At 30.5% G+C, this 22566-nt stretch overlaps 1 protein-coding gene and 1 long non-coding RNA gene across 2 annotated transcripts; both read right to left on the bottom strand.

The window, feature by feature from the left end:
• Window positions 1–13246: 13246 nt before the first annotated feature.
• Window positions 13247–14135, bottom strand: LOC107905937 (uncharacterized). Its single transcript, XR_001686636.2, has 5 exons — window positions 13947–14135; window positions 13818–13864; window positions 13668–13732; window positions 13528–13599; window positions 13247–13448 (listed from the first exon to the last, which is right to left on the bottom strand). It is a non-coding gene; the product is annotated as an uncharacterized lncRNA (long non-coding RNA).
• A 6006-nt stretch (window positions 14136–20141) lies between these two features.
• Window positions 20142–21620, bottom strand: LOC107901604 (protein IRX15-LIKE). The gene has a single exon (XM_016827674.2). It carries the CDS (start codon window positions 21340–21342, stop codon window positions 20377–20379), a length of 966 nt encoding a protein of 321 aa, XP_016683163.1. The 5' UTR covers window positions 21343–21620; the 3' UTR covers window positions 20142–20376.
• Between the last annotated feature and the right edge of the window lie 946 nt (window positions 21621–22566).

The raw sequence follows: 22566 nt of genomic DNA, 5'->3' as shown, positions 1-22566 counted from the left end.
AATTTGGAGAAGATCTTTCCACCTTCCTTCTTCACTATTATGGTGCACTTGGTAATCTATCTCCCTTGTGAAGCAATAATTGGTGGACCGATTTTCTATCGATGGATGTATCCTATAGAAAGGTGTTAATTTATTTCAAACCTATTCATTCATTCACCTCTATACCATTAGTTACAACTTTTGATAATGTTGTATATCGTATTTAGGTCATTATTTAAATTGAAGTCTTATTGTCGTAATAAGCGTTATCCGGAAGGATCAATTGCTGAAGGCTACTTGGCAGAGGAGTGTATGACTTGTTGTTCTATATATTTAGAAGATGTTGAAACAAGATTGAATAGACCAAGTAGAAATGCTGGGCTTAACGATCCTAACTTGGCCGAAACTTATTTATTTCAAAGTTATGGAGAACCAATCAGTAAATTTGAAATTGCAGAATTAGATGAAAGATCTTGGGTACAAGCACATAGATATGTTCTTTTTCACCACGATTCAATTAAACCATTATGCAAGTAAGTTCTAGGATATGATAAATATTCATATTTTTGATTTGTTTATTTTCTAACCAATTAAACCTCTTTTTAACATAGTGAGTACAAACAAATCTTGAGATCTCGTTCACGCTCCCAAAGATTACAACATTGAGAGATTAATAAGTTATTCACAGAATCTTTTCATGAATGGTTAAGCCAAACGATATGTAACTCAACCTTTTATTGACAAATAATAATGTTTTATCATAACATTTATAATTACTCAATTTACTTTCGATTCAATAGGTTTGGAGTGGGAAGGACGTTATTGACAAAGTTAAATGGCTTTACCAAGGTCTGAATAAAGTAGTAAAAAGATATAGTGCCTTCATCATCAATGGATTTGGATTTCATACAAAATATTGCAAGAGATTGAGGAGAGCTTAAAATTGTGGAATAGTTGTTAATTCTTCAATTACAAGTTATGCTAATGCTAGGGACAGTAATCCTGTTGAGGGAATATGGAGTATTATGGACTTCTTACTGATATTATTGAGTTGGATTACTATGGAAAATGGAAAGTTGTCTTATTTCAATGTGATTGGGCTGATGTTAATACTGCTCGCGGAATTAAAAACAATCAATTTGGTTTGACAATTGTGAATTTCTCTCGATTGATTCACACTGTAGAACAATTGATAGACGAGCCGTATGTGTTTTCTTCTCAAATGAAACAAGTTTTTTACTTGAAAGATCCAACTGATGAGGGTTGGTACATTGTACTCCAAAACACCCCTAGAGACTTGTTTGACATGGGTAATGAAAGTAGAGATGACATCATCGAAAGATCAGAAACTGTCTTTTCCTACACAAAACTTAAATGAAAATATCCCTAGTACTAGTACACAATTTCAATGGGTTCGTCAGGATGTGGATGAAGATATTTACGAATTATGATGTAGTAAGATTTTACGGTTTTTTAATTATATGTAATATTATAATTTTAATCTTGATCATGTTATATAATTTAACTATTTTATATGTACTATTATTGTTGTGATTTGTTACTAAAATTTCAACTATTTTATGTGTATTGCAGGAAAAATGCATAGAAGAAGATTACGAGATTTAAGTATTGTCCAGAATAGTCCAAATTCGGAAGAAGCAAATAGCGAACAAAAAACAGTTATTGGATCTTCGAATATGCTAGAGACATTTGACGAGCCTGCAGAATTTCAAAGTAATGTTAAGTTTATTTTACATGTGTGTTGACTTTTATTATTGATTTATTTTTCAATTTTAATATAATAATAATATATCGTTTTTCAGCTTAAAGTGGCGGGACGCACAAAGGTCGAGGACATATGCTACTTAAAGATTTATACGACTTAAATCCTGTCGAGTATGTCAAAGTAAATAGAAATAGTCATGGTTAGCCTGTTGGATCTGAAGCTTGAATTTTAGCAGGCTATTTGGGTATTATAGCACGAAATGCCAATATGTTGCATATCAACTACGAATCATGGCATCACATGCTTGATAGCAACAAAAATCAAGCTCTCGATAATATTAAGGTAACAAAACGTGAATGTAATTTATAATACTTTGGTTTTAGTTTCATTTATATTTACATTCTAAACCCGTGTTTTTTTAGGAGAGATTTGCTTTAGAGGTCTCGGATGACTATATCAAGAAGGCATTGGGTAAAAAATGGAGAGACCATAAAAACACTTTGAAAAAAGAATATTTTAAGAAAGACATAAGCCTCGATGAAAAATTGCGAAATGTCCCGCCGAGAATGCTGAGGTACCAATGGGAAGATGGGGTTAGATTTTGGAATTCAAAGAAAGGAGAGGTATTACGTACTTCCGAACTCTTATAAATTTTTCAGTATATAATGTTTACTATATACGTAATAATAATTTCATTATGTAGGACCGTGAGCGAGTTGGAACAAGCAGCAGGAAAAAAGAAAAATTCAAGCACACGGCAGGGTCGAGAAGTTTTGCTTCTGTAGCTGAGGCCGAGGTATTATGAACTTATTAATTCTGTCAAATATTAATGACTTTCTACTATTAAATAATATTTTTACTACTATATTGTAGGAAGTCTCGTCTGGTCAAAAAGTTGGACGCCTTCAGCTTTTTGACATTACGCGTAAGAAGAAAGATGGATCTCCTATGACATCCGAAGCAGGAGAAATTATGGTATATTTACTTAATAAAATTAGATTTATTATAAATATTTATAATGTTTAATTATAATGGTTAAATTTGTCGTTAGTAGTTTTAAATAATGTTAAGTTATGTTGCATTCCTTTTTATTATATATTTCGTTTTTAACTCTTTGATTGATTTATTAGGAGAAACTAAAGGAGAAGAAGGCAGAGTATGAAGCGATTGCTTCGACTGATAGTTCTGTTAATCTTGAGGATATTGATAACAGAATTATTACTGAAGTTTTGGGTCCTGAAAGGTATGGTCGGGTTCGATTTCAAGGATCTGGTGTTACCTCGACCCAATATTTTGGATCCAGCTCCCAGCAATACATGCCTTCCGGGAGTCAAGCTCAAGCTGAAGTTCAGAGGTTAAGAGACCAGATAGCTCAGATGCAAGCGAGCACAATTGAGCAAATTACTGAGGTTCAAAGAAAATAAGAAGAACTCTAGCAACAACTTAGAGCGGATGCAGCAGCGAGGGAGGCAGCGGTAGCAGCAAAAGAGGCAGAGGCAGCAGTAAGAGAGTCAGAGGCAACAGCGATGGCAAAGAGCAGAGCAGAAAGTATGATGAGCTCCAGCTACAGCTTCAGCATATGATGAAGATGTTTCAACAGTCGCAAAAGCCGTCATCTTAGACATTTGTTTTCTCATTGTAAGACTATTTTTAACATTGTCACATTTAAAATTATTGTAAGAATATTTTGAGTTATACTTTATTTATTAATTTACATCATATATCTTTCGTTGAATTTGAAGTATCATTTAGATTTAATGTTTTTGGTTGTATTTTTTATGCTATATTTGTTGTTTTTGGTTGGATTTCATGCTATATTTGCTGTTTTTTGTTGGATTTCATGCTATATTTGCTGTTTTTTGTTGGATTTAACGCAGGAAGGGTTCGATATTGGTGAAAATGTATATTGCAAATCTGCCAAAATTAGCGACGTTGCCGTCATCTTAGACATTTGTTTTCTCGTTGTAAGACTATTTTTAACATTGTCACATTTAAAATTATTATAAGAATATTTTGAGTTATACTTTATTTATTAATTTACATCATATATCTTTCGTTGAATTTGAAGTATCATTTAGATTTAATGTTTTTGGTTGTATTTTTTATGCTATATTGGTTGTTTTTGGTTGGATTTCATGCTATATTTGCTGTTTTTTGTTGGATTTCATGCTATATTTGCTGTTTTTTGTTGGATTTAATGCATGAAGGGTTCGATATTGGTGAAAATGTATATTGCAAATCTGCCAAAATTAGCGGCATTTGTAACAAAAGCGTCGTTAAAAGTCATGATCTTTAACGGCGTTTTTTATAAAAGCCCGCTAAAGGCCATGACTTTTAGCGGCTCTTCTCCCACAAATCCCACTAAAGGTTATCACTTTTAGTGGCGCTTCTCCCACAAACGCCACCAAAAGGCCATGACTTTTAGCGGTGCTTCTCCCACAAACGCCGCTAAAGGCTATGACTTTTAGTGGCGCTTCTCCCACAAATGCAGCTAAAGGTCATGACTTTTAGCGGCGCTTCTCCTACAAGCGCCACTAAAGGCCATGACTTTTAGCTGTACTTTTTCCCACAAACGCTGCTAAAAGTCATTATCTTTTGAGGCATTTTTTTCAAATAAACGCCGCAAACTTTTGCGGCGTTGTCTATAGCGGTGTTTTTTGCGACGTTTGTGAAAACGTTACAAATAGTTCCAGCGGCACTTAAACTAAAGGCAAAAAAATGCCGCTAAAAGTCTATTTTCCTGTAGTGAGCACAAAATAATGCACATAGGCAGACAAAAACCATGCACTTAGGCAGACAAAATTCTGTTTTGATTTAATGGTTTTTAATAGAGAATCTCTATTTAGTTGTTAGGGTAATATGAAAACGTATACACTATTTTATTTAATATTAATTTTTGGTAGAACTATTTTAGTAATAATTAAACAAACAAAAAAATATTATTACAATATTTAACTTACTGCACTTTTACAAATAAGCACATATAATTTTCTACTGTAATTATTTTTTCAAAAAATATTTTTTTATTTTAAACCCTTGATAGTTTACAACTTTATTTTCATACATATTTTAGGGTTTTTTTACTATATATTATAAAATAAAAAAATATTAAAATGGCATGTTTAAAAAATTATGTACCAAAATGGTACATTCAAATAGGCGGAGGGTGGTACATAGGCGGCACCACCCTAGAATTCTAACAAATTTGACTAAAAACAAGAAAAAAAATAAAAAAACTGGTGAAGGCAACTTAATAGGCGACACCTAAAGAAAATACAGGTCAAATACGACTCGTATACATAAAAAAACCGACCCAAAATTTGACCCGTTGTCATAGATGAGACAACACAATTGAGCGACAGAGGTCATGCCTGCTGGAGAGGCGGCACTGCCTGGTCACGCCTAATGCAGAGGCAGCACACCCTGGTCACACCATTTCCATAGGTAGCACTGGCCTGCAATTGTCAGGCGATGGGACGGGTCAGAATTGAGTCCGTGAGTTGTGTGTTTGGGGACCATTATAAGGTCCCCAATGTCTCATTTTTGACTGGAAGAGAGAAGAAAAGTTTTGAAGAAGAGAAGAAGAAGAAGAAGAAGGAGAGGGCGGGAAGGGGAAAAAGAAAGAAAAAAAGAAGAGCAAAATAGAGAGAGGGAAGGAGAAAGAGAAGGAAAAAAATAAATAGAAAAGAAAAGGAGAGTTTGTTGTTTAATGAAGATTTTGTGTTTAAGAAAAAGGTATTTTTTTGTTATAAATTAATGTTAATTTGTTTTTGTTGTTATCATTGTTGATTTAATTCATATTTAATTTTTTATTTTATTTTTGTAATGTATTATTTGGTTAAAAAGAGCTATTAAGGTATGTTTGTATTTATTTTATATTTTCATTCATTCATAATTTTATTTGTAATGTTTATTGAAGTAAAAAAGTCTATTTATGTTATGTACAAATAATGTTTTATTTTTTTATGTAATTTATTTGTTATGTGTTTTAGGTTGATTAGATTTATTTTTTATGTAATTTATTTGGCATGTTATTTTGATTATTTTAATATAATTGTTTTAAAATTTTTTATATAGGTAAAAGATGAAACCATTGAGATGGAATTTGTGAACGAGACCATTGAGTTGGATTTATGAGATAAATTAGGAATTATTTTATATGTTCTAATTTTTTAAGATTTTATAATTGAGAATAAGAGTTTATGTTTTTAAATTTTATTTTATGTTTTTTTATAAATATTATAAATAAAATTTCTTTTGAATCTTTCTATGCAAAAAAAAATATATTTTTTGACAATAATTAAGTTGTCATGTTATTATATATATTATATTTTAAACCAATACATTTTACTTATTATCATTTTAAAATAATAATAAAAAATATTCGCATTTATTATGTTGAGATAGTTTATGTTATGTTTTTGTTATTTTTTTTATTGGCTTGTTATTTTTATTATTTTAATATTTTTTTTTTGTTTTTTATGTAGGTAAAAGATTAAACTATTGAGATGGAATTTGTGAATAGGACCATTGAGTTGGAGTTTGAGTTGAAATTTATAAGATATATTTATTTTGTTAATGTAGTATAGCAAAAAATATGATGTGGACAAAATTGTTTGGTATTTTTTTTGCAATTAAAAGCAATATATAAAATTTAGGTATTTTGATAAATATTTAAAATCTATCAAACTTTGAATTTAATAACCGAAATTTATTTTGAAATTGCAGGTATCCCAATGGGTTCACTGATTAAGAACGACGATCACATATCAAACACAGTTAATAATATGGTAATATATTGTTATTTATTAATCGCGGGTTCCCTTAAAAAAAGATCTACGTCATTTACGGAAATAAATTATGTTATTATAACTATTTTTTGTAATTTAATAGTGTTAGGGCCCGTACCGCGCATTAACGGGTCGGGTGGATGGTTTAGGATATTCCCCGGATGAACGACTGATGCCATACTTGGAGTTAGTTGGATTCACGTCAACAGCATTGATCTAGACGTTTGATTTACGGTATGAGTTAATATCCGCATTGGTCGAGCGTTGGCGCCAGGAGACCCACACTTTTCATTTGTCGTGTGGGGAGTACACTGTTACTTTGGAGGATGTTGCATTACAACTTAGGCTCCCAATCGACGGGAGTGCCATAACGGGCGTAAGTATGATAGCTCAGTCGACTGCCCTTTGTTATAGCCTACTAGGAGTCTCACCCAATAATGCTGAGTCCAAATTTACGAGTTTGAGATTTTCATGGCTGAAAGCCAATTTTGAAAATTTATCAATTAATGCCACTGAGCAGGAGGTGATGTGCACAGCTTGACCATACATTATGCATATTATATGGGGTGTACTAATATCATATGCGAATACCAACAAGGTTCATTTCATGTATTTACCCCTATTAGCTGATTTGCAGAATGTTCACTCGTATAGTTTGGGTTTCGCAGTTCTGGCTATATTGTATCGTGAGCTTTGTTGGACGACAAAGCCTAATGCCATAGACATAGGAGGATGCTTTATATTGCTGTAGTCATGGGCTCTTTGTCGGATGCCATTCTTGGCATTGGTTAGGCACCAAGCATACTTATTTTCACTAGTGAACAGGTGATACAATTTAACTTTTTCTAGCAATTAATTGATATATTTTTTTAATGATACTATTCTAATGATACTATCGTAACATGTAATTTGTTTTCGTAGATGAAGTTCTTATCCAGGTATCGGGAGGTTGTACACTGTCCTGATATATCGTTTGATGATTGAACAACATGCCAGGGAAAGGGTAAGCTATTCCAATATTCATGACATATAATTACTTTGTATATCTTACTCGAACCGTGTTAAATTTTAACCATGTTATTAATTGTACAGTTTATCTAGATGCCGTATCGGAGACCAGGAATTGCGGTTGTTAACCCTCGTCTGCCTAGATTCATTCTCACTTGTGGTGCATTAACGCACCAATTATCAATTTCCAAATAGTCAAGTGGTATAACGGGGATCGAGTACTCCGGCAGTTTGGTTGCTTCTAGTATATCTTGGCTCTCCCAATGCAGTTGGGAAGATTCACGGGATTAACAAGAGAGGAAAACATGAAATTAGTTGGGGGTTGTGCAATAGAAATATATTGCAGTGTAGGATAATAGGATGGTGCGGAGACCTTAGATGGATATTTCCTCCGATATACAACCATCATTAGAGTACATACAATGATACTCTAGTACCGGAAAACCATATTTACTTGGTGGGCAGTCGACTATAGTCCCCCCTCACATGCATCGATTTGGGACATATGAGCCAGAGCCAAAGCCAGAGCTCGACTCTAAGCTTGAGCGGTCGCATACATATTCCTATGATAGTCCTTACCATCTAGAGTTGCAGGTCAATGACAATTTCCCGGGGTCTTAAGACACAGATATCATTCTAGGTTTGATATCTTTAATCCAGTACCACCGTAGTACAGCACTCCTCTCTGCCCGTATCCACCACATTACTCCACTTCTCTCGGCCCATATCCACCATATTACTTCACTCCTCTTGTTCGTATCCATCGCAGTACAACACTTCTTCCGGCTTAAGTTTATCGATGGCGTTCGAGGCATATGATTTTTCTTACATGTTTCGCACACCCCCACCTGCAACTGAAGAGGATGTTGATTGCCACGATCACCCACAACGTGAACGTCGACCCTCACAGAAATATACCCCTAAAACCACACCATCAAACCATCAATTTTAGGTGTTTCTTGCAATTTAAATATTACAAAGTTTGTACTTTTTTTATTCTAAAAAAATATAAATCAAGAAAAAAAACAAATTTTTTATTTATTTAATTAAATTAATTGCAACATTAAAACTTGGAACAAACTTTGTGGTCATAAATTAGATTAATGGCAACATTATAACATTACAACATTAAAACTTGAAACAAACTTTGTAATATAAATTAAATACATTACAAAATTAAAACTTGGAACAAACTTTGTAATACAAATTAAGTACATTGGATTACATAATCTCAATTCCTACCCTGATCGTGACAATTGTCCAATATGGTAGTTTTGCTGTGGGCAATTATTCCGATTATGACCAGCTAATTTGAATAATCCATAATGCTTACCATCAGATTTCTCCCTAGTGTCCATTTCATTATGGATTCTGGATGATTACGGATGACCTTTCAGATTCTTACGCAACCCTTTGTCTGGGACAAAATCGAAAGTCGTCGGAGGCAACTCCCACATAGATAGGTTAGGTAGAATGGGGAATTCATTCTCCCAGACACTCAACGTGCACTCGAGAGTGTACATATCATCGGCAAATTGTTCAACATTGAGTGAGACTTTAGCACACGCTGCCACAACATGCCCACATGAATAAAGAAGTATTTAGAACATTCTGCAATCGCACCATCTATTTTAGAGATCAACTCTATAGGACCTAAGTGGTATACTGGGTCGACGACCGAGGGTCTTCATAACTCAAAATGTTTCAAGATGTCGTAAATATACTTCTATATTCATCAATCTCACCATCAAATGGTTGCCTTACATCTTTGACATATTCGACAAACACCTGTTCTGCTTCCATCTGATTGACTAGTTACTGACGCATTCTTGGTATCAATGTAGCCAACCTATAGAATGTAGCCGAGAAGACAGATAAATCAAAAAATGTCATGTTTTCAACAACATAGAGTTGATCCCCTCTACTAAGTTTGTGGTTATATGACAATAGTGAAAGCCCTCGTCAAAACTTTGAGGCCATTGCCACTCCTCCATAACACCCAACCACTGTTGGAAAGATGTGTTCGTTTGACCCTCCATGTCACGCTCAAGTCGAGTCATTCTTTAGCGAAAAATGTGTGGCTCTAACTCATGCGCTGTAAATGTATTACGAAATGATAAGTTACAGTATTGCCCTAAAACATTAAAACTTATATTGAAAAGATAAGGTTATCATTTACTCATTCTCACAACTTGTCTCTGCCAGTCTGCATTCTTATAATCTCGATGGAAGCTAGCCTCGATGTGCCGAATGTAGTAAACGAATCTCCAGGGCACACCAGACCACCTAATGGTGGCAATTAATCTATTCCTTTTTATTGAAAATGATGCAAATATTATCGTTGCTAATAACATACCTCTGTAGGTTGGTAATGAAGAATTCCCACGATTCCATATTCCCTTTATCTACGATGGCAAATGCTATCGGGAATACGTTCTTGTTCCCATCTTGAGCAACTACAAGAAGTAGGATCTATGTATATTTTTCGTATAGTCAAGGCCCATCTACTTACACAAACGGCTTGCAGTGGAGAAATATGCACACACATGGATTAATCGTCTAGAACATCCGATGGAAAATTCTTTTTCCCAGTTGTAGGTGGTCATCTGGGTCATAATAAGGTTATGTTTGTAACTCAATAGCAGTCATTGATACGTACTCCCACATAGCGGCTATCCATCCCTATAGCTCATTGTACGATGCATCAAAATCCCCGTATAATTATTTTATCGCCATTTATTTTGCTATGCACGCCTTTCAGTATGATACTCGATACTAGAATTGTGCCTGCATTTCGACAATCAGTACTGAAACTTTAATGGTCGGCATGTCTTTCACCATTGGCATGATACACGTAGAAATAGTTTTTGAATCAAGTTTTTGATGATCTTCTGTCATACATGTTGATGTGCATGTGTAAGGCCCAACAAATTTTTGTATCTCCCACATTTGCAACTTTTGAATAAATGCAGCTTGTACCCGCCAATTACAGCCTTTTACCGACTTCCAACACTCCTCAATATATAATATCGGTTTAGACACTACGACTTTGTAGTCTACTGATATATTCATGCTTACCGCTTAATAGCAAATATGCACTCTTCCTTACTTTCGAATCTTTGGCTTACAAACAACTCCTCAGGATCAGAATCTACGGCCAGCCGGTGAGCAGGTAGTATTTCAGAATACTCTAGGAACTAGGCTGCGTGCGTCGTGTCGGGGTATATTAGCGACATGTGTGGCCCAGGATTAGTGTATCACAATACGTCGAATCTGGTTCCCAATTGAAGGCGTGTTAATGTTTCCATCGTCATTTACATATTCGTCATCAATATTATTGGGGACCTCGTCTACATTGGGATCACTATCACTATCGACCTCGTGATCACAAGGATCACTACTATCGTATCCATCATCACCACTATCGTATCCATCATCACCAACCACATCAATATCGAGTGCAACATTAAGATAGATATTGATCTTGCGTATAGTCAATTCACTATCAACGTACGATATTGGAGCCCCCATACACGGTTCTTGAGCTCCATGTTCTTCACCTAGTGCAGTGAGATCTTCAGTTATCTCCACACCAGCTAATTTAGCAAATAACTAAATCGGTGCATTTTGGTCACTCCGATTTCCATAATAAATAGTGATCATTGTCTCCACGTCTACATCATCTACAAGTTCCATTTCAGTGAATTTGATGGAATCTGTTGAAACTGAAAACTTGTAGAAAAGTTTCGAAATCTTGTAGAAAAGTTTCGAGATCCTTCTTCCACAACGTCTAACGATTTTTGTGCTAATCCTTTCCTTCATATCATCGGACGAGACACTTCTTTTAAATCTCATTGCTATTTGTTGGCGACATTCAAATATAAATCCAACGGTTGTTGTCAAGATGATTCCATCGAAATAAACACATATGAAAAACTGATTATCCATATTCAATACTCAATTTGTTAAAAATAAATAAAAATTCTCAAAACAATTTCGAACAACATAAAAATACTTACATAAAAAAATTAATGAATAAAAATAGACTATTTCTAACAATATCAAATTTATTACGATTTCTAACAATATCTATTACAGAAATATTTTCAGTATTTATCTATTTTTTTCTACTGTTATAACTAACAATTACTTTATAATAGTTACTAACATAAAAACTTTCAAATATATTAAAGAAATTTAAAACATAACATTTATAACCTAACAAATCAAAATAAACATTAAACAAATAATTAATCTAAACACAAAACTTACTACCAAATCACAATAAACAAAATAACTTTAAAACAAAACATAAAAATAACACTAAACAAACTATATAATACTAATAAAATAATTTATTCTGTTTGAAAATAACAATAAAAATAAAAATATCTTTTCTTTCTTTCTTCTCTTTTCCCTCTCTTGTTCCTTATATTCTGCTTTTTTTTTTTAATTGATACTAAAATTGAGTCGGATGGGGAGGGGGGAAATGGGATGGTGCCGCATATTAGATAGGCATTATACCCACCATACCCCTTCCGTATAAAATATTGCGTATATACTATTTTGGACAAAGTGATGCCGCCTATCAATTTGGCACCACTATTAAAATATTTTTTTTATTTTCAGTCAAATTTGTCAGAATTCTAGGATGGTGCCGCCTATGCACCACCCTCCACCTGTTTAAATGTACCATTTTGGTACATAATTTTTTAAACATTCAATTTTAGTAATTTTTATTTTATTTTATAATATATAGGTAAAAACCCCCTGTTTTACACATATTTAAGCCCTTTAATAACAAATTCAATATTCTCAACCATTATTAAATCATTAATAAAAACAATCAATACAAATTATTCTATAAAATAACATCTTGTAAACACAATTCTCATTAAATTCCAATAATATATAAAATCTTTTTAAATTCCAATATTAATATTTTAATGTCTAACAAAATAATTGAATTTAAATAACATTTAATCTTTTAAAATTATAATTATTCAATTAATTGAATACTAACTAATTTTATTAACAAATATCAACATTACTTATTGAAATAACTTTAGATTATAATTATTTTAAATACATTATATAAACTTTAAAAATTTTTAAGTTTTATAAGAGAACATATTTAAATATTTATAACAATTAAGTTTTACATATTTAAATTAAATTATTTTTCTTGATTATAAATTATTTACTTCACACAATTTATTTTAAAAATAATTTTGTTCATTTAAAATAGGGTTTAATGTATTCTTAAAATTTATTGTTTCATAATAAAAATATGTTTAAAAATATTTAAATACTTTTTTAAAATTAATGTTGATTTTTTACAAACAAATTATGAACATTGTTTAATTATCTATAAATTTTAAACATGAATTTATTATCTTCTGTACAGATATGCTAAGTATTTTTTTTAACATAAAATTTATTGATTTACCCTATCTAAAAAATACAATTTATAAAATTAAGAAATTTTAAAGTAGGTTTGCAAATTAAATATTTAGATAGTATTCAATGAAATGAAATTTTTAACTGTTTAAAAAAATTAAACAAGGACTAAATTGATGTTGATATAGCTTCAATTCTGGTAGCTATTTAAAAATATTTTAATTATTTCATTAAAATTACTCTAATTCCGAGAGAGGAAAATACTGAAGCAAATAGCATAGATAATTAATATACTAAAGAAATAAATTATTTTTTAATATAAGTATTAAATTGACTTGTAACATTAATTTAATTAGAAATTTTATTAATATTATGGATAAATGATAGGACAAAAGTAGGTAAATGAAAGATGAATATAGTTGACGAACGCATGAAGTGGATGGGATCCTACAAAATATAGTTGGTCTTGCTCTCCATAAACAGCTCTCTCATTTATCTGTTTTCCACCACATCTCCAGTGGCTCCACCACCGCATCTACATCTCCCTGTATTTTATTTTTGTTGATCAGCGAATAATTAAAAACAAAAACAAGAAGTTGTAATTACCTCATAAAAATAACCCACCGAGACTCGATATTTTGGAAAATTGTTTATTACTCGGTGCAGGGTTGCCTCGTATATGCCATTGGACCATATCTACAACAACATGCACGTCTCTTCGTAAAAAAAAGGGTTAATTGAATTGATTTGATTAGAAGAAGTACCTTCAACATGTCACCGATGTTGCAAACAAATGTTCCGGGAATTGGAGTAGCAGGTATCCATTCACCTGATGAGGTTTGTTATCTTCAAAACATAATTGTATATAGTTACAATTATAAAGGTGGTAATAAGGATTATATATATATATATACCTCAAGTGCAGTAATATCATCATCTTGATTAATCAAAGATAACAAACCTGTTAAAAGCATATACAGAATATTTTATTAGGAATCCTACGAAAATCTTCTAAATAATAAATTAAAAAACTGAAAGCTTACCATAGTCGGTGTGAATCCCACTGATGATATTAGTTCCCAGCAAGACAGATAATTTATTTATTTATACTCGCCAATCTGATTTTGTAGGGAGTGTTGGTAATCAGCTAGGGTTAGACCAGGGTAACCATTGAGACGAACCATCCAAAATGCCTTCGCCAAACTTATCCCTCCCACTATTTTTCTGGAAATATCTAACCATCCAAACGCCAACACACAACCAATTAAATTAATCATTAAGTACATTATTTGCAGATTAAAGAAAATCAGTGGCATGCCTGTGCAAAGTCTGAAACACTCTTCCATCCTCGTTTTGAAGTTTGGTGGATCCTTTGGCCTGCAGATACACATCAATATTTCATATCATCCAACATATGTATGAATAGGATGGATCTGATCAACTTACCATTGGTTACATCCTGCCAAGGGTTCACCAAACTTTCCGTAACTCCCCTTCTCTACTTCTTTATAGAAATGTGATCCAAAAATGACATTATTACAAACAGTAAGGATTAGAGATTAATTGTAACGTAAAAGAATTTGCAGTTTGTAGTTAATTAAATTATAACATTATATATATAATGTTGTGTGACACTAGCTACCTACATCAACAGTTTCCGGCAAGTCAGGCACACCTTTGATTATATTTTGCTTCAGTTTTTCGTATCCGGCCCCTGCTTCCAAATTTATAGGGTTAGTTCAATAATTCCATCAACGAATTTAAAGCAATTCATGCTAACATGAGGTGCATGTTTAATTATGGTATTAATACACTTTATATTAGCCTTAAGTTTATCTGAAAATAAGCTTGAAATTTTGCTTAAACTTATTAAAATTTGTAAATGACTAACCAAACTCATCTTAAAAACACATATATTATTTTTTAAAAATTATATTATTTTTAAATTTAATAAATTTTATATAATTTTCATTTGTTAAAATTTTATATGCTTACCCCACAGTCCACAAATTGGTACTTATATTGTACTTTTTTTCCATCTTGGTACCTAAACATTTTGTCACATAGTATCTAAACTACTTTTTTCCCAAGCTAGTATCTCTGATATTCAAATTGCTAGTCAAATTACTAAGTCTATTTATAATAATAATAATAATAATAATAATTATAAAAGTTTAACCCACAAATTGGTAGTTAAATAATGCTCATTTTCTCAAGTTGGTACTTAAACTGTTTTTTTATTACAAGTGATACCAAAAAGTGGTGGATTTTGGGGCTAAATTTTGGGGGGCGTGGTAAAATTTTCAAAAAGTTTAGGAGTTAAATGAGAAATTTTTAAAAAAATTGAGGGTCTAATTAATTTTTTTGTGAGATTAATGAGAAATTTCAAAATTTTGAGGGGCCTAATTAATTTTTTTTAAATTTTCAAGAAAAAATAAAAAAAATTCAAAATTTTAGTAAGGGGCAAGGACTCCTAGGCACCAATAAGGATCCATCTCTAGTACCTAAACTATTTTTTTCACTCATTTTACACCAAAATGTTATCTTCGTTAAAAAAATTTTCAACCTATAATAGACAGTCACATCATATAAACTTTTAAAATTAATTTTTAAATTTTTTATTTTCTACTTTAAAAAAAGTCTTTTATTTTCCTTTACATTTTTTCTTTCTTCTTTTTCATAATGTCTAGAAATATTAGTAATGTTTAAAATTGACCATCTTGAGGTTGAGTCGTTGGCGAGTAATTCTATTTTTAAATTTTACCGCCTACTTGTTCAACCTAATGGCATCGAAAAAGTTCTTTCGTTGATCAAAACCATTGTTTTTAGAATCAGACCGAATCAATCGGTTGGATCGAAAATTGGTTTGAAGATAGAGGTTGAAACGATTAACTCATAAATCAATACAAATAAGTTGAACTGAGCTAAAAAGTGGTTGAACTAGTTCAACTTATTATTTCAATTTTTTTGAAATTTTTATTTTTATTTTTATTTTTTAAAATAATTTTTAAAAAATATATAATGAACATAATACTTTTTGTCTTCTTTTTTTGTTACATGACACTTTTTATTGGTTATCTATTTTTAAATGAACTTAACGGTTTGACTAATGACACAGGTATCAACTTGGGGAAAAAATAGTTTAGGTACCACTTGTGACAAAAGAAAATGTATATGTACCAAAATGAAAAAGAAGAAGAAGAAGAAGAAGAAGAAGACATAGCTTAGGTACTAATTTTGTGGGTTTAGCCTTTTTCTAAAAATAGACTTAAACGGTTTGATTAACAAAGGTACCAACTTGGAGAAAAAAGTAGTTTAGATGTCACTTGCGACAAAAAAAAAATTTATGTACCAGAATGAAAATAAAAGTATAGTTTAAATACAAAGTTATAAATTAAGCCAATTTTATATATTGACAACTTGGCAGTTTATTAATGTTACATTATAGTATTAAATATTGGAAACTTATTTAATACACCATCGGTGGAGTTTTTAGACTCCACAAATAAAATAAAGACACTGACAAGTATCTTATAAAAATATAATAAAATATTTAAAAATAAATATTTAAAAAAATACATGTCAATTTTTAAAAGTTAATTATAAAATAAAAAACGTACACTGTGAGTATATGAAATATTCACTCTTATATATTATTATAGATTTAATTTTTTATTATAAATTACATAATATAATATATTAAAAAAAAAACCAACTGCGCCTTGAAAGATAACAAACATGGATTAATTGAAAGATAATGGAGATTAATTAGATACCGATTATGGGAACTGGGTTGCCATGCTTTAATTCTCCAACCCTGCTTTTAATAGGTGCATATAAAAGGAAAATTAAACGTCACACAATACTTAATTTATTATTTATCGGTCAACCTGATTGTCATGAATATTTTATTAGAATAATTATAGAAAGTACTGATGAATAAAATTTGATTTGATTTAAAAAATAAAATAAAATTTAAATTTTGAATTATTCGGATCGAATTAATCGAGTTAATTGAATTAATTCAATTTTTTTCGAATTTTGAGTTCGAATCGAGTTGAATTTTCTGTTAAAATTGAATAATTGATGATATTATAAAATATTTGTATTAAAATGTTTTGTTGGTATCAATTTCACATTTTATCTTTAAAATAACTTTTATTAAAAAAAATTATTTTTTACATTTAATATTTTTTATTTTCAAAATAGATTGTGACAAGAATCAGAAGATAATTGAAGCAACTAAGCAAGCAAATAAGCTAACACATAGATAAAAGATTAATAAATAAATTATGAATGGAAGAAAGTTAATAATAAATTTGATTACAGTGGGTGACAATGACTACAAGGGGCCAAAGTCATTATTTTAATTTAATTCAAACAAATATATTAGGTTTAATTCGATTTGAATTTCATCTCAACTCGATTCGAGAAAATTTTAAATTGAGTTAACATGATAAAATATGATTCGTCAACTTGAAATTTTTTCATTTGATTCGATTCGATCAGACACTCACCCTCTAATAGAAATTAAACGTATTTTATGAAATTAATTATCAATAAATAAATGTAAACTTATATTTACTATATTAATCATATTATATTATTAAGTAATATTTTGGCAAAAAATAAAATATAAATGAATTTAATTTTAAAAATTTGTAATATGGTAACTTTATTGGATTCAAACTCATTAAAAGATTAGCCGACATGAGGTGACATTACATTAAATACAACTTTATATTTTAAAATTAAAATACCAAATTATGATGATAATACTTTTATAAACATAATTTATTATTACTGCCAATAACGTGTGCACCATTAAGGTTTTTTTTTTCATTCAATTGGGTGCTTTAACAGTTGACTGTTAAAGTTAATTGTTCTTAATTTTTCAGTTAAAGCCATCCCGTGTCACAACTACGACATGACATGCTGTAAAAAAATTATAAAAGTTATTAAATTTAAATAAAAATATTAAAAATTAAAAAATGTATATATAAAAATCGTAAAAAAATAAAAACTGTAAAATTTTATAAAAATATAAAAATATAAAATGCATAAAAAAAATTTTAACTGTTGACCGTTAAAGTTAACGAATTTTTATAATTTTTTTACAAATTGTATATTTCTTTACATTTTTTATAATTTTCTTACTACTTTATAAAATTTTGTAAATTTCTTTTCTATATTTCTATATATTTTATAATTTTTTTATGATTTTTATAAAATTTTACACTTTTATATTTTTTATATTTTTTCTAATTTTTATATTTTTTTATTAAAATTTAATATTTTTATAAATTTTATTGATTTTTATTTTTATATTTTTTGCCGCATGTCACGTAGTGGTTGTGACACATGGTGGCTTTAACTGAAAAAATTAGGGGCAATTAACTTTACCGGTCAACTATTAGAATACCGAATTGAGTGGAAAAAAATTGTTTAATTGTTTTTTTTTAAAGTTTAAGGACCTTTTTGATACATTTTAACAATTCAAGTTTCCAATTGAGTGCAAAAAAAAAAACAAGGGCTTAATTTTTTTGAAAAAGTTTGAGGGCCTTTTTTATGTATTTTAAAAGTTCAAGTACTTAATTAAGTGTAAAAAAAAATAAAGACTCAATTGCTTTTTTTTTTTAAAAATTTGAAGATTTTTTACACTCTTAAACCTATATATATTTTTTTAAAATAGAATAATTTATACATTTTGCGACATATGTCATGGACCACAAATTAAATATATCAATAACTATATATTAAAACAAGAAACATATTAAAAAAAAGTTAAATTAGCCATATATGAAAAAAAAACTTTATTGGTCAAATATGCCGTTTTTTTTAAAATATAGGAAAGTAGACTGCTTTTAGAGAGTGTGTGAAAGCACGCACACTTTCTGCACAATTGACAGGAATTAAGTTACAAATTTTGACTTTTTTAGTATAATTAGTTTTTTTAATTAGATGGTTAAATATTAGTGGTTTTGTTATTGAGTTCTAAGTTCAATTCCTCTCTCACTCACATAAAATTAGTATTTTTTTTTATTTCATGTTGTTTTAAGCTTATTATTATTATTATTATTATTAACATATCAACTTCCTTAGTTAAATGGTTAAATATAATAATTTCATCTTTCAAACTTAAGTTCAATTTCCTTTCTCTAAATATATTTGTAATTTTTTTTTATTTTATGTTGTTTAAAGTTTTTTTTTATTTTTAATTAATGAATATATTGTTTTTAAATTTTTTTAATTATTCTTTTTAAATCTTTTTAATTAATAACTTTGTTATTCATAAAATCAAATAATAAATATGTAATTATATAATAAAAATATATATTTTACATATATCATTATGTTAAAAATATTTGAAATTAACAACTCATTTATAATATATAATATAATATAAACATCAACTAATTTTTTATATATAATATTTATATGTCAAATATTTATTTTATCCATGTATAATGTGGGTATGGTGATTTCTAATATTATAAAATGAAACAATTATTTCAAATATTTATTTTTATATGTAAAATATTTAAAATGTCATTGTTTTTTTCTACATTATGGGTATGATATTTCAAATATTTCTATAAGTGAAATATTTTAAATACATATATATATAATACTAAAATTTAAATTTTCAATATTGGAAAAAAAATTAGAACTTTCGGTAACGAGGTAAGTAAGTACAATTTGACATGTTTTAAAACATTATCTTAGTTTATACCACTTTTTCACCTTTTCACTTTAATGTATTTTATTCCGATCAATACTGAAAAAAATATTTTTTGGATGACTAAAATGAAAAAACATAGAAGTTGGGTGAATAAAACGAAAGTATAAACATAATGTATTTAATAGTTGGGTGATTAAAATGAGAGCAACCTAAAAATTAAGTGACAAAATTATAAGAATTTCATTTTGAGTGACCAAAATAAAAGCGACATAAAAATTAAATGACCAACAAGATAATATATTAATTTTAATTTGAATTACATTTCTTGAACTTTTATTTATACTTTAATTGTATTATATTATATTTGTTACACTTCAAAAAAAATCATTTTTTTAACAGGATATTTTTTAAACATTTTATTTTCTCACATAACTTTTCACAATTTCAAACCATAGTTGTTCATACTAAGTTTTCATCGTACATTATCCATCCTGGTGTTCTTTTTTTCACCTTTTATCATCAGCATACTATACCAATATACAAAGCCTAATTATGAAAGTCTTTTTTTTTTCTTTTTCAAGTTCTGGATCTTCTGATTCAATGAGCTTACAATTTTCATTGCCAAAAACAAAATTATTTTTTACACAAACACCATCCCCAACAAAGAAAAGATCCATCTATAAAATGTTTTCAAATGATGATAAATAATCCGTACGTATTCACCTTCCTTTATACCATTCTTGACACCTTGGCTTGGGACTGTATGTATATATGATCATCACATTCATGAACTAAGATGAAGATGAAGCTTTCCTTGATGTATTGATGTTCTTGTTGCGACAGTATTGGTAGCTATTCTCTTCCATTCTTTCCACCACGAAATGTGCTAGCACTTCGTTCAATTCCACCAAGTTTTCCTTGCACAAAAACTCGTCCCCAGACATCTTCTCCACATCTCTATAATAATCATGAACAAATATATGCGTCTTGGGATTGCCCCCTTTCTTGCTTCTTGCAAGCACCCCCGACGTGAAGATCGGTTGCATCCTTCCAGGGCCTTCGTCTCCTTCGCCTCTTGGCCCATCGATCAATATCAAGTCCCAATCCACTTCGTAAACATGGTTCGGTAAATCATTGATTCCCAGCTTACAATCTGAGAACAGCAGGTTTTGGACCGGCCTGCATTCGTTCCGGATCTGTACTTCAGCAGATGCTATGAGCTCTCTCGTTTCGCTTGCTTTGGTCGTGTATTGGACGTCGTAAGCGTCGATTTCCGGGTGCAACTCTTCGAAATAGGCCGCGTAGTACCGGTTTTCGTCGATGAAAACGGTGCGGCCATTGTGGTTCAGTGCTTTCCACAGGAGGGTTTCTTGTGTTAGACCGAAAACGAGGAAGTTGCATGGGGAGGAACATTTACGTAGGACATCAGAGATCGGCTTCAGCTCCGCATATGTCATGTGGAAACTGTCGTTGGATCTCGAAGCATAATGGAGAAGGGTGTTGATGACGGTGGTGGGCAATAGTGAACCACCACCACCACCAAAGGCGGACACAGATGAGCCGGGGCCTCTCACGGTTGTCCTTACGGCTGCTGTAGTTCTACCGGAAACAGACTCTCGGGTGTATATGAGAGTTAAAAGGAAGGCAATAGTGAAAAAGGAAATGAAGGCAAGGAGCCATAATCTGCTAGAGCTGCCTTGTTTTTGGATATAAGGATGGAGGAGGATTAGCTTGGTATTACTGTTACTGTTCTTCATTTCTTTTTTTCTTTTTTTTTTGCTTTTGCAATCGTGGAGAAGAATGTTTTGACTGGTGAGAGAATCAGAGAAAAATGGGGTTTGATTTAAAGAAGGTTGAAACAATATAGGATTAGGCAAACATGAAGTGACATTACGTTAAATTACATTAAAGTCAACCTAATAATATTCTAGAAAACCAAATTAAACCACATGGAAAACCATTTAAGTATTTCCTTTTTATGCTTTTGGGGTTTTGAAAAGTAGGTTGGCTTTGTTTTCACTGCAAAACTAACATGGAAGTGATGATTATTTGGGGTGAAAGAATGGTGAAAAGGGATTATCCAAAATTAGAAGTGGTATGAAAGAAACAGAGGAGAAGAGGCGTTGTTGAAGACCGGGGCCTGGTGAGGGGCAAAAGGAAAGTAGATGGGGAATATAATATTGTAGTGACCTGATAACTAATTAGAAGCCAAATGTCGCTTTTCCTTCATCAATTTTGGGTTTTATTCTCAAGTAACCTTTTTTTTATACATTTATATATACCATTTCTTAAATAATGAGTTTCCATTTGAAGGTGACAATTCACCTGCTCCAAATTTCCCATTTGCAGAAACCTGGATTTGGAATGAACAGAGTCACAGACTAAGTATGCAGGTTCTTTTATATTCCTTTAAATTAACTGATAGTCTGGTTTATAGTTATATATGAACAAAGTATAACCCAAAAACCCATATTTTTCATAACAAGTTCAGCTGATCTAAGGAATCATGTTCATTAGGAATTTATATTTGCAGGAAAGTTGTGTAAGTCCCTTTTCTTATTGGAGAGGCATGGGATTGTGCAATTATACATGTGAATCAGTGATCTCAGTGGCTTAACAGCTATGAACAGAATAGATTAACAAATGACTTGAACAGCAAGGTAATATAATCAATAGCATTACTTGTTTCAAACAAGGTTATTACAGTACAAGGAAATGGTGACAATCCTTACAGTGGCCCAGAAAAGGTAATGTCAGACCATCTTACTTTATGCTTCTAAACTTGTCGGTTAAAGCTTAGCCCTCTATAAAATTTTATTTTAGTCGCATTGGATTTTGCACATTAGTTTGTTTGTTGTTGATAGAATAATAGTATTAGATTAAATGGTTGTTTAAGTTTTTATTTTTTATTTTTAATTTAATGCTATGTTAATTATCATTCAAAATTACGGTGTAAGAACTAAAATATTATATTTTCAATA

Source organism: Gossypium hirsutum, chromosome A11 (assembly GCF_007990345.1).
Source record: "Gossypium hirsutum isolate 1008001.06 chromosome A11, Gossypium_hirsutum_v2.1, whole genome shotgun sequence".
In the NCBI taxonomy this organism is placed as follows: Eukaryota; Viridiplantae; Streptophyta; class Magnoliopsida; order Malvales; family Malvaceae; genus Gossypium; species Gossypium hirsutum.
The sequence above is the reverse complement of the archived record's forward strand: the minus strand, read 5'-3'. Positions and strand labels throughout refer to the sequence as shown.

Coding starts and splice junctions, on each gene's coding strand:
- LOC107901604 (XM_016827674.2), bottom strand. CDS start 21,342: ATGAAGAACAGTAACAGTAATACCAAGCTAATCCTCCTCCATCCTTAT.